We start from the raw sequence: 14,380 nt of genomic DNA on the forward strand, positions 1-14,380 counted from the left end.
TGTCCTAATACATCACTACCTCGCTAAACATGTGTAATACAGTAAAACTTATGCAAGGCGAAACGTAAATAAGGCGGAAATTTGTGTATTGTGAACAAGTTTTCTGGTTCAGATATTAGCAGGTATTATAGTGTTAGGTATTAATTTTGTATATTGCGGGATCTCCCCAAAGCGGAAACAGAAAGCAATAATCGAGGAATTTAAAAAGAAACTACTTATATAATGCGGAAAAAATTAAAACTGGATAGTGTGTATTTTTTTATTGGTTATTTAACGACGCTATGTCAACTATTATGTTATTTAACGTCTAAGAGATTGGTGATAGCGGGATGGTATTTGGCGAGGATGAGGCCGAGGATTAGACCTAGCCATAGATCACCTGACATTTACATTACGGTTGAGGAAAATCTCGGAAAAAACCAACCAATTAATCAGCCCATGCGGGAATCGAAGACACGCCCGAGCGGAACTCCGGATCGATAGGCAAGCGCCTTAGCCGACTGAACTACGCCGATGACTAAAAAACTTATGTACTAGCATATTTTTACGTGTTCTGTTTTTCATAACTTGGGCCGAGAATTAATGTAAATCAGTGAGACATGATTCTGACACGTACGAGTAAGTGATTGCCGCAAGAGAACAAAAAAACAAGCTACAGTAACTACCTATCTATTGTATCGAGAGAACAGCGCTTAGAGATAATATGGCCAATGAAATTTTTTCAGATAGCGACGCTGACCATGACTCCGATGTGGTTTCAACTAGTTGAAAAGTCTCTGTGGAGAAGAAATATTTTGTTCAACTTTGTTCGATGCAATAACTGCTGTACTATTTACAGCGTCCCTGAAAATCGAAAATATTGAATCACCTGAGAACTCTAATTTACAAAGTATGAAAAAGTATGATAAATCCAACTGTAGTCTGTTAGCTGATATATTTCACGTAAAAGATATGAGATCGATTTATAACGTCTCTTCTGATATTCCACATGGATAAGGTGTCTGCGAGACTGATTCTTTCGAATATTGCAGTAATTGACTCTGTCCTGTTTGTTTAAACTGTTATTCTATTATCGTCATGGAATGATTTTATCCACTTCTAACAGCCTTTGTACGTAAAATGGATGTTAAGTGAATACAGTGAGACTTGAGTGATATCGTGCAATGCAGTGTGCTGTAGTTAGAAAAAAATGAGTTGATATAGGCTACTGTGAGTATGTTGCATATACTGTATATCCATATGAAATGATTAGCTAGAATATGATACAGTTAGCACAACAAGATGTAATGTAGTGTAATGTAATTAGGAAAATGCGATGTTACATGTCAGTTAATTAATCAGTTTAATGAAATGTAATAAGTTGTAAAGCATTTAAGTTAATTTTATTGTGATGTAACATAATGTGATGTTTTTAGGTTAATATGCCGTGATATAGGCTACAGCTCATGCATTTTGTCAAGACAATCGCGATGTGCAGTAAGGGAACGACGTTTCTATGGAGGGGGTAGGAATAGAAGGGAAGGTAGGGCATGTGTCTATCGAGTTCAAGGCAAAGAGTAACTCATTCCTCTATAATTCGTAAGTAGACTTATCCAATCTCGTGCTCAGCTCTGTAGGAAGAGTGGAGGAGTGTCTTGACAAAATGCATGAGCTGTAATAGGAGACATTTGGAATAATGTGATGTGATATACAGAACGAAGCGTAAGTAATATCATTAATTTCAGGAGATTATTCTTTGAGATATTTCAAACAAAGAAGTTGAATACAATTTTGCTCGTTTTTGCTTCCTTTTCGAGATAAAAATTGTTTTATATTAAACATTTCATATCATGTTTTGGGAAAGCCATTGATTTAATTCCCAATATGCTCAGTCAGTTTAAGGGAGCAGTCTATTGTAATAATAAATTATTGAAAGAATTTTAATTTTGTCTTTTAAATGTGCAGAAATTTCATCCGAACAAATGCATCACTATAAAATTTCTTTGCCGAACGAAAAGTTACATTTGTTCGGAAAAGGAAACAAAAACGAACAAAATTGTATTAGACCATATGGTTTGAAATATCATCATCAAGAATAACCCCCTGAAATTAATGACATCACTTACGGCTCATATAGGTTACTTACTTGGTGCATATAGGTTAATGCGATAAATTACATTCAAAAGTATTCAGATTAATTGCGATGCAACATAACGCATTGTCATGTAATGCAGTATATGTTGTGATGCAGGTGATGTAATTCGTGGTATGGTATTTAAGTACTGTGATGTGATATAGTACATTACATACACTTAACATGATGCGATATAATTTTATTTAGTATAAGGTGATGTATCAAGGTAATGTTGTAGTTTATATTGTATATGTTTAGTCCACACCTGTGGAGTAACGGTTAGAGTATCTGGCCGCGAAACCAGGTGGCCCGGATTCGAATTCCGGTTGGGACAACTTACCTGGTTGAGGTATTTTCCGGGGTTTTCCCTCAACACAATAAGAGAAAATACTGGGTAACTATCGGTTCTGGATCTCGGACTCATTTCACCGGCATTATCACCTTCATCTCATTCAGATGCTAAATAACCTAAGATATTGAAACAGCATCGTAAAATAACTTACTAAAAAAAAAAGAATTGTATAACCTATGTTTATGTTCATGTAATATAATGTTATATGATGTGGAATAGAGTAATGTACATACACACATAAGTGTTCTGTCCCAGGGCAGGTCTTTCATTGCAAAACCAGCATTATCAAAGCTTTCCTAATTTCTGTCTTCATCTTAGTCTCCGTATATGATCCAAATATCTTAATATCGCCTATCGAACTCTTCTCCCGTTCACAATTCCTTCCAGTGCATCCTTCAGTAGGCAGTTTCTTCTCAGCCAGTGACCCAACCAATTCCTTTTTGTCTTCCTAATCAGTTTTAGCCTGATTCTTTCTTCGCTCACTCTTTCCAACATAGCCTTATTGCTTATTTTGTCTGTCCATTTCACACGCTCCGTTCTTCTTCATATCCAATGAGTTATTTGTCATCAGCGCCCCATTATCATCATCATTATTATCATTATCATTATCATTATCATTATTATCATTATTATTATTATTATTATTATTATTATTATTATTATTATTACTAGCCGTACCCGTGCGCTCCGCTGCACCCGTTAGAAATAAATATAAAGTAATTACATAATTAAAATAGGACATTTGATCCAGGGAATATTCGTGTTTGATAGAAGGATAAATCGTTTAATATGTTACTTAATTTAAATTATATTTAAATAATTAAAATGGAATCATTCTGGTCCAGAGACCACTCATTTGGTGCAATGACAATTCCTTTAACATGTTTCTTAATTTTTATTACATGCATCCATAGTTCAATGAACATTGACATCATTTACATTTAATGTGTATACTTTATTTTACTTGTTATATGTTTCCATTGAATTATGGTAATAACTTAATTTTAACTCTTGTTTTCTACGTATTCAGTAAATGGCGCTTGGCCCACTATGGTTCTGAACCCCTCAAATAACTTAAATAACTTATATTATATTATATTATATTATATTATATTATATTATATTATATTATATTATATTATATTATATTATATTATATTATATTATATAAAAAGTGTGTTGATAACGGATGTACCCCGATAAGTAAGTTTTCAATTTGTTATGGGGGCTCTTGAATCTCAGGAGGAACAAATTTTATTTTACAACAGGGCAACATAATCTGCTTGGCTCATTACCCAAATTTTTTGCATTGCATTTAATGCATATGTATTTTATGTATTTTAACTCGATTCAATTGAGCATAGTTAAAATTTGGATTATAAAATAATTAAATGCTAAGCTAACATATTATTACTGCTTACTAAATCAATACACTCTCGTTCGTTAATTCTCTGAGATAAACATTATTTTAAGAAATACAGGAAACGAATACACAGAATAGCCTATCAAGTTTTCTGTGCAAAAGAAGCTATTTTAATCTTACCTGTCCTCAATTCACTCACTGTAATAACATTATAGCATTATGTCCATATAGAGAAACTACACTTTCCAATGGTGAAATAATAATTAATTATACAAATCGGTTAATTTAGCTTCCGATATTGCTTCATACAAACACAGAAACATTTTCTGTAGGCTATGATTCATAGCTTTCGATTGTTGTTGACCAAGGCCCCTTATAGACGAAGTCATTTATTTCATTACACGGCCTTAGATGGCAGTTATTTTAATTTTAAAACTCATTTATCTCATTAAATATCAGTCCTATCAAAATTTTTCAAGGAATAAAACTTATCGGAAGTGATTTTTAAAGAAATGTTTGTTATGTAAAATTTTTATAAAAATCAATAATAAGCGATATATTTCGATTTATTTAATTCAGGCCCCCTTATAACCCCCCTTTTAAATAGTGTATTTTGAATGCCATATAGCCTAAAATCTAAGTTACAACGAACTTAATTTATATTCCAATTTTCATCGAAATCCGTTCAGCCATTATCGCGTGAAAAGGTAACAAACATACAGACAGACAGACTGACATACAAACAAAAATGTCAAAAAAGCGATTTTCGGTTTCAGGGTGGTTAATTATATATGTTAGGACCAATTATTTTTGGAAAATCGAAAATTACCAGAAAAATTTCGGCTACAGATTTATTATTAGTATGGATTATTATATTGTTGTAAGTATAAGAAATACTGTGACCGGTTATTGTTCTCGAAGGCAAGCAGAGAAAAACTGAATTGATATATAATTATCCCAAACCAAGTAGTTCAACTACTAAAAGAGGTTTTCTAAAAAAATTAAGAAATACACAAATTTTGGTAGAAGAAATGAGAAAACTACGGAAAATAATGTTAATAAAAAAGCGCTCATTTTCAATATTCACAACAGACATAGTATAAAATAGAGCAAAGTAAGATTTTGAAGGTTCTAAAACTCGACAGTCTTACCAACATTTCAAAAATTGTAATTGATACTCGTCGAATTACAATCATTAATAATTCCGAATATATCCTTATATTATTCCAAATATGTATTGAACACGTTTTTATAGTAACCGACGTAGCAGCAGCAGTAGAAGTAGTAGCAGTAGTGTCCTGTAACTGCAAATTGTTCTATGGTGAAATATTTCATTACATGATTTTATTATTGTTTTGTTTATATTTATTCCAACGTTTGATATCCGAGTACCTCACACCTAAATCACATAAATGTTGTTGCATAGTTACTATTTTGTTTACATTTATTCAAACTTTTGATATCCGAGTACCTCATGCTTGAATCACACAAATTTTGTTGCATAATTACGGTTTTGTTTATATTTATTCCAACTTTATGTAACCGAATAGTCTCATATTTAACCCATACAAATTTTGTTCCATAATTACTGTTTTGTTTATATTTATTGCAAATTTTGGTATCCGAGTATCTCAACTTAAATCACACAAATGTTGTTGCATAATTACTGTTTTGTTTATATTTATTGCAAATTTTGGTATCCGAGTATCTCAACTTAAATCACACAAATGTTGTTGCATAATTACTGTTTTGTTTGTATTTATTCCAAATTTTGTTATCCGAGTATCTCACTCCTAACCGACACAAATTTGCTACATAATAATTACTGTTTTGTTTATATTTATTGCAACTTTAAGTAACCGAATAGTCTCGCATCTAACCCATAAAAATTTTGTTGCATAATTACTGTTTTGTTTATATTTATTGCAACTTTAAGTAACCGAATAGTCTCGCATCTAACCCACACAAATTTTGTTGCATAATTACTGTTTTGTTTATATTTATTTCAACTTTTGGTATCCGAGTATCTCACCCCTAAGCCACACAAATTTCGCTACGGAATAATTACCGTTTTGTTTATATTTATTGTAACTTTTGGTAACCGAATAGTCTCACATCTAACTCACACAAATTTTGTTGCGTAATTACTGTTTTGTTTATATTTATACTAACTTTTGGTGTAGTCTCACACCTAATCCATACACATTTTTTGCATAATTACTGTTTCTTCATATTTATTCTAACTTTTGGTAACCGAATAGTCTCGCATCTAATCCACACAAATTTTGTTGCATAGTTACTGTTTTGTTCATATTTATTTTAACTTTTGGTAACCGAATAGTCTCACATCTAATCCACAGAAATATTGTTGCATAATTACTGTTTTGTTTATATTTACTCTAACTTTTTGTGTACGAGCAGTCTCACATTTAAACCAGATATAAATATATATATATATATATTTTTTTTACATAATTACTGTTTTGTTTGTATTCATTCTAACTTTTGGTAAGGAATAGTCTCACATCTAATCCACACAAATTTGTTCCATAATTACTGTTTTGTTTATATTTATTCTACCTTTTGGTATCCGAGAAGTCTTACATTTAAACCACACTTTTTTTTACATAATTACTGTTTTGTGTACATTTATTCTAAGATTGATTTCAACTTTATTTCTGATTTTAGGTTGAGGATATCAACCTGAACAACTTCAGGCTGGTATTTATTTATTATTTTATACTTTATTGGCATCTCTTCCTTCACTGGTTGGTATACTTTATGATTATAGTGTTTTAGAATTATTATTTTGGTAACCGAATAGTCTCTAACCCACACAAATTTTGTTGCATAATTACTATCCTGTTCACATTTATTTCATTTTTTGGTCTCCAGTAGTTTCACATCTCATTTACGCATACGGTCACAGTTATTGTGCCTCTCTCAGTAACAACTTCACTAAGAGAGTCAAGTGCATTACAAAAGTGGGTTAGTGTCAATGCTACAAGGCAAGTTACGTAAAGGATATCAGTTGTGAAGGAACTCGCTTACCATGGTCGCTGAAATCTTGTGAACCAGGTCTTGCCCATGTCGTGACCACCAGCGCAAGGACGAAGAGCACTGAAGTTCTAGAGGCGGACGCAGGCATCTCTGAGCTGATGTCAGTAACTATTGACTGTCAGATGAAGGTGTCAAGCCTACGCTAAATACTCAAGACGGCGGTAATAAACCCACCTTGCAGTCTCCCTTCCCCTCCTAAGCCTTCCCTCCACCGCTATCGACGCTTTCGAGATTTCATACCGGTTTTTATAAGTAAAACACCTCAAGAGATTAGATACTCTTGTATCTGTCACGATTAAAAGCCTATTGATACTTCTTCGGTGATGTTCTTCTGTTCTTGACCAGTTGAACCATGCTGCTGGGGTCAGGTTACGTCAGACGCGTCACACCCGGTTGCTTAATACGGCACATAACAATTCATTCAGTTACGGAGGAGAACAAAAGAAGAGGTCATGGCTTTTCGTTCCGTTATTAGTCATCGCCATAACATTATCGGATACATTTGTCATAATTCAATCGGTGGATTACGTTTGGGCCAACCATTGTTTATGTCCACCGCAGTGAAGTAGCGGTTAGCACGTCTGACCATGATACGAGCGGACCCGGGTTCAAATCCTGGTTGAGGTTTTTTCCGAGGTTTTCCCTTGACCAATTGCAGCGGAATTGCTGAGTGACTTTCAGCGATAGACCTCGGATTCATTTCGCCAACTTAATTACACTTCCCCTCTTTCATCATCATCTCCGTTTCTTTCCTAGGTTTCGGGCGCTCTGCAATGTAGAATCGGCTGTGGGCCGCCACAAAACTCTGATCCTATGGATATGTGGTCATTTGTTGTTGGTGGAAGCGCTACGCACCTTGGGCTCTCCACTGAGCTCATGGTAACTTTTGGGACCGGGTTTGAGGGACCACGATGAGGCCTACGTGAAAATGTAGGCTCATGTAGGCTGCGGGAGAGTTCAGAGTAGGCGTGCAGGGGGATCTGTAGCGCGGGGGGGCCTTAGGGCATGCATACCATTCCATTCCGGGTAGTACGATGGGCCCACCCGAGCGGTCTGCGTGCGAGGACAGTACCAGTCTGTACCCTCCCCTAAAGGGGGACTAATAGAAAAATTGTTTATAGGAGCTACCATAAGCGTCACCATGACGACATAACTTGAGTGCCAATGTAAACATAGCAATAGCGATAAATGAAATCACCCCTAAGAAAAATTTGGCCGTTCCGTGCATAGTGCAAGAAAGGTACTAGGCCTATATAAAATGTGTAGGACTAAAATAGACGATGGTGAAATATCATGGAGGTGTATTTATAAAGTTTGTTCAAGCAGAATCATTGTAACTAACGAAAAAATCGCAGATTTTTAAGCGAGTCTGGAAATCATGCACATGAAGCACTGAAAGTTCAGGTACTGGATGGCCGTGTTATACGAAGTAGTTGTAAGCAGGAAGCAAAGGATCAATTAAAAGAGAAATCCAGTAAGATACTACGACAGGAGTTAAAGCAGAGGATCAGTTAAATGAGAAACCCAATAGGATAATATGATGGCAGGAGTTAAATCAGAGGACCAGTTAAATGTGAAACTAGCAAGGTAATACGACAGGAATTAAAGCAGAGGATCAGTTAAATGAGAAACCAGCAAAATAATACGACATTAGCTAAGTTCTATAGAAAATATATCATTGAATGCGAAAGTCATTTTGAATGTTCGAATGGCTATGTACAGAATATGGAGGAAATCACTTTCTGTTACTCCCAAAGATTTAAAAGCAGCTTTATTAGCTTTATTACAATTAAAAAATATACAAGTTCTGACTAATGAATACGAGCAATTTCTGCATGTTCATATTAATAGAGAAATCGTTACCTTAACAACTCAAACTAATATGCAGTTGAAGAGTGTGATCCCAAAACTCGATCAGTCTATTTGGCCATTTTTATGATTTATACACTTATATGATTATGTTTGAGACCTCTATAAATATAATTTAAGCTTCTTTACTTCCAAAACAACGTCAATCATTGTCTAAAATTTCGTATTATTGTGCATGTCACTTGAAAACTCGCTCAGTCCGTAGAATGGCAGATAAAAAACTAGGCTAGTGCTTTCATAAATATGGATAACTACAATCCTTGTCTAAAAGTTTGTGTTATTGTGCATGTCACTTGAAAACTCGCTCAGTCCGTAGAATGGCAGATTAAATACTACGCTAGTCCTTTCATAAATATGGATAACTTCAATCCTTGTCTAAAAGTTTGTGTTATTGTGCATGTCACTTGAAAACTCGCTCAGTCCGTAGAATGGCAGATTAATTACTACGCTAGTCCTTTCATAAATATGGATAACTTCAATCCTTGTCTAAAAGTTTGTGTTATTGTGCATGTCACTTGAAAACTCGCTCAGTCCGTAAAATGGCAGATAAAAAAAAACTAGGCTAGTCCTTTCATAAATATGGTTAACTTCAATCCTTGTCTAAAAGTTTGTGTTATTGTACATGTCACTTGAAAACTCGCTCAGTCCGTAAAATGGCAGATAAAAAAACTAGACTAGTCCTTTCTTAAATATGGATAACTACAATCCTTGTCTAAAAGTTTGTGTTATTGTGCATGTCACTTGAAAACTCGCTCAGTCCGTAGAATGGCAGATTAATTACTACGCTAGTCCTTTCATAAATATGGATAACTTCAATCCTTGTCTAAAAGTTTGTGTTATTGTGCATGTCACTTGAAAACTCGCTCAGTCCGTAAAATGGCAGATAAAAAAAAACTAGGCTAGTCCTTTCATAAATATGGTTAACTTCAATCCTTGTCTAAAAGTTTGTGTTATTGTACATGTCACTTGAAAACTCGCTCAGTCCGTAAAATGGCAGATAAAAAAACTAGACTAGTCCTTTCTTAAATATGGATAACTACAATCCTTGTCTAAAAGTTTGTGTTATTGTGCATGTCACTTGAAAACTCGCTCAGTCCGTAGAATGGCAGATTAAATACTACGCTAGTCCTTTCATAAATATGGATAACTTCAATCCTTGTCTAAAAGTTTGTGTTATTGTGCATGTCACTTGAAAACTCGCTCAGTCCGTAAAATGGCAGATAAAAAAGCTAGGCTAGTCCTTTCATAAATATGGATAACTTCAATCCTTGTCTAAAAGTTTGTGTTATTGTGCATGTCGCTTGAAAACTCGCTCAGTCCGTAGACCGATGGATAAAAAACTAGCCCAGTCCTTTCATAAAAATGGACTGAATGGATTTTGGGATCACACTCTTCATTTTTTTTTTTTTTTTTTTTTTTTTTTGCAAAGAGCAAATCTATAATTTAGCAGATGACACAAACCTATATAGCACACACGCACGTACGCACGCACACACACACACACATATATATATATATATATATATATATATATATATACACAATAAAAATGGTCAAATGGACTGAGCGAGTTTTGGGATCACCTTCTTTAATTGCATATTAATTTGAGTTGTTAACGTAACGATTTCATTATCAATACTAACATACGGAAATTGCTCGCGTTTATTAATCACAACTTATATATGTTTGAATTGTAATAAAGCTGCTTTTAAATTGTTTGGAGTAACAGCCAGTGATTTCCTTCTTTTCCTGACTTAGCCATTTGGGCATTAAAACTGGCTAGCTATTGAATTCAATGACGTATTTTCTACCGCTCTTAACCCCTGTCGTATTATCTTGCTGTGCTTCCCATTTAACTCATCCTATGCTTTACACTTATAACTACTGCTACGTATAGGCCTAGGCCAGCGATGTCAGACAGGCACTAAAGGGAGCTCCACTAGACTGGTTGCGTGCTCCGGTGTTTCCACAGACATAAGCAAGGTCAAGCTCCGATCTAGCTCCACAACCGGTATCGGAGCTTACAACTCTGACACTACTGGCCTAGGCCTATATGTATAGGTATTTACATTACACATGCATTATATAATATCGAGTTCTTTTCGAAGCTGCACAGTATGTATGAGTTCAATCGGTTTGTTTTATATCTCATTTATCGTACTGATCAATGTTGAGCAGAATTAGCCTATATCCTCAGCTATGTTGCCAAGTTTAAATTTCTATGTATTTTCCGTGTGTTTCGTTGTGATACTTTAAATATGCTGATGTTGGCGGTTTCAATATGGTCATTGGCGCTTATGCAATCTTTCCTCCCACAAATTGGTGCTTATCACCGGCAGCCAATTCAATGACTAGAACTGAATCTGTGTGCGATAGCGTAATACGGTATTTAAGCAAGTTTTCTTGAAAAGTTCAAGTTTCTTTGTCATACTACCAGCAGTTTGTTATTAGAGCCTACTGCCTAATTATTAACGTCCTAAGAGATAACACAGGAAGACTGAAAAATGATAACATTCTCTGTGAGCAGTGAAAAAGCAAAGTAAATTAAACATTATCTGGCAATGATGGGCGCTCATTACATGGGATCAAAGAGAGTTTGACAATTTAGTATATTGCGATAAATGAGTGGTAAGTGCGTTACAACGGAATCTAGGAAAAGTTAGAACTTTTTCTTTTTCTGAGATTCTGTTACTATGTGTTTTAGATTCAAGGAAGACCTGATAATTTTTGCTAAAAGTTATTACTAAAGTTCGGATAAAGTAGTTGTATCAGGGTAGGCTGTATAGCTGTATAGGATAGGGCGTCGACTTGCTTCAGACTAAGTAAACATTACCCCCTTCTACTAGCTAAAACTCTGCCTGCTGGGAAGAGCGCTCCCCACCCCCTAGCTAAAACATCCGTGAATACACAGTACAGCCGATAGGAAGTGTACGTCGTCACTACTGTCGGCTGGGGGACACGCGACTAGTTAATGTACGGCTGATCGTGCACTGGAACTGAACTTGGCCGAATAACAACTCGTCCGTCTACGGTCGTACGCGGCAAAATGATCCCACAACAAGAGAAGATATTGGCGCGCGTCCATTACACTCGCCCTATTCGGCCGATTGCAGCAGAAGACGGTCGAATGACGGCTCGATCCCATTCAGATGGGATTTTCCGGTCTCAATCGGCCGAACAGAGTAACATGTGCTGACTGTTTCCATAAATTCCGCCATGAACGCCGAAAAATTAATTAGTTCTTGTACTTTTTTTTCATTAAACAAGTGGAATACAATTTTTAAGGTTTAAAAAATTATTATTCATGTATTACTTACCTTAAGATCACTGCCAAATGTTCCTCAGGTGGTACAACTTCTCTGAAATTTGGCCACTTTGAGATTGATGGACAAATTACATTTAAAATATATTGAAATGTATAAACATTCATCCGATAGTAATCGAAGAACTTAGCATTATCCTCTAGACGTTTATTGTGTAGGTGCAGATGATGAAACTTACCCAGGTGACAACTTCCTCTAAGCATCGGATATATCCTACATTTTCGTCGTTTCGCCCTTCGTTCCTCTTAAGGTAGGGATTGTCCAATAATAGTAACATGTCCTCCACATTCATTCTAATAATAATAATAATAATAATAATAATAATAATAATAATAATAAGAAGAAGAAGAAGAAGAATAAGAAAATTGTACCAGAACAATGGAAGAAGTCCATAATTTGACCTATTTTTAGGAAGGGGACAAGACTAACTGTAGTAACTTTCGAGGAATATCACTTTTATTAACGTCGTACAAAATTTTGTCCAAAATTCTTTTGAGAAAGTTAACTCCATATCTAGATGAAATTATTGGTTATCATCAGTGCGGTTTTAGACTAATAGATCGACTATTGATGAGATCTTTTGTATTCGACAGATATTGGAGAAAAAATTGGAGTGTAAGGGTACAGTACATCAGTTATTCATAGATTTCAAAAAGGCATATGACGCGGTTAAGGGAAAAGTTTTATATAATATTCTTATTGAATTTGGTATTCCCAAGAAACTAGATCGATCAATTAAAATGTGTCTCAGTAAAACTTACAGCAGAGTCCGTATAAGGATAACAGAGAGGGTTTGGAATTGAACGGGTTACATCAGCTTTTTGCCTATGCGGATGACGTCAATATGTTTGGAGAAAAAAATCGACAAACGATTAGGGAAAATACGGACATTTCACTTGAAGCAAGTAAAGCGATAGATTTAAAAGTAAATCCCAAAAAGATAAAGTATATGATTATGTCTCGTGACCAGAATTTTTTACCAAATGGAAATATAAAAATTGGAGATTTATCCTTCTAAGGGGTGGAAAAAATTCAAATATCTTGGAGAAAAAGTAACTATAAATGGCACTCGGGAGGAAATTAAACGCCGAATAAATATGGGAAATGGCTGTTAGTATTCGGTTGAAAAACTTTTGTCATCCAGTCTGCTCTCAAAAAACCTGAAAATTAGAATTTATAGGGTAGTTATATTACCGGTTATTCTGTATGGTTGTGAAACTTGAACTCTCACTTTGAAAAAGGAGCAGAGGTTAAGGGTGTTTGAGAATAAGGTTCTTCGGAAAATATTTGAGGCTAAGAGGGATGAAGTTACAGGAGAATGGAGAAAGTTACACAACGCAGAACTGCACGCTGTATTCCTCACCTGACATAATCAGGGACATAATTAGGAACATTAAATCCAGACGTTTGAGGTGGACAGGATATGTAACACGTATGGACGAATCCAAAAATTCATATAGAGTGTTAGTTGGGAGGCCGGATGGAAAAAGACCTTTGGGGAGGTCGAGATGTAAATGAGAGAAATATATTAAAATGGATTTCAGGGAGCTGAGATATGATGATAGAGACTGGATTAATCTCGTACAGGATAGGGACCGATAGCGGGCTTATGTGATAGCGGCAATGAGCCTGCGGGTTCCTTAAAAGCCATTTGTTTGTATGTATGTATTTATTTTTGTAGATGGTTATTTAACGACGCTGTATCAACTACGAGGTTATTTAGCGTCGATGAGATTGGTGATAGATGGTATTTGACGAGATGAGGCCGAGGATTCGCCATTAATTACCTGGCATTCATTTTACGGTTGGAGAAAACCTTGCAAAAAGCCCGACCAGGTAATCAGCTCAAGCAGACCGGCAGGCAAGCGCCTTAACCGACTGAGCCGCGCCGGTGGCTGTATGTATGTATGTACGTATGTATGTGTGTATGTATGTATGTAATAACTATAAGCATGTAGCACGAGGACATACAACTGATAACTGACAGGCAAAGCGTCTGCTCCAGTGGACGATCGATCAGCTCTTCTGCTGCTCATCCGGTATACGGCCGTATATGGCCTAACAAACATTCGGCCGTTCACGGTCCAAGTGGCTTAATGTTTACAAACCAAGGATGCCTATCCTGATACAGCTACTTTATCTGAACCTTATTTAGCACACTTCTCGTGCATCATCCGGATATTCTTGCTTGTAGATATTGAATATGAACAAAATCTGGCTAATAATTTAAGAGAAATCGTTGTACACAGATGGACGTAACGCGTAAAATAATATTTTCGTTGTCGGGGATGATGAAATCG

At 35.5% G+C, this 14,380-nt stretch overlaps 1 protein-coding gene across 1 annotated transcript in view; it reads right to left on the reverse strand.

Annotated features, from left to right (window-relative positions):
• LOC138698478 (membrane-bound alkaline phosphatase-like) overlaps nucleotides 1-7,074 on the reverse strand; it is a 170,877-nt gene extending 163,803 nt beyond the window's left edge. The window contains exon 1 of the mRNA XM_069824434.1: nucleotides 6,880-7,074. Coding sequence (XP_069680535.1) covers nucleotides 6,880-6,976 — 97 coding nt within the window. The 5' untranslated portion in view covers nucleotides 6,977-7,074. The remainder of the gene's footprint in view (nucleotides 1-6,879) is intronic.
• Between the last annotated feature and the right edge of the window lie 7,306 nt (nucleotides 7,075-14,380).

Source organism: Periplaneta americana, chromosome 1 (assembly GCF_040183065.1).
Source record: "Periplaneta americana isolate PAMFEO1 chromosome 1, P.americana_PAMFEO1_priV1, whole genome shotgun sequence".
NCBI classification, from domain to species: Eukaryota; Metazoa; Arthropoda; class Insecta; order Blattodea; family Blattidae; genus Periplaneta; species Periplaneta americana.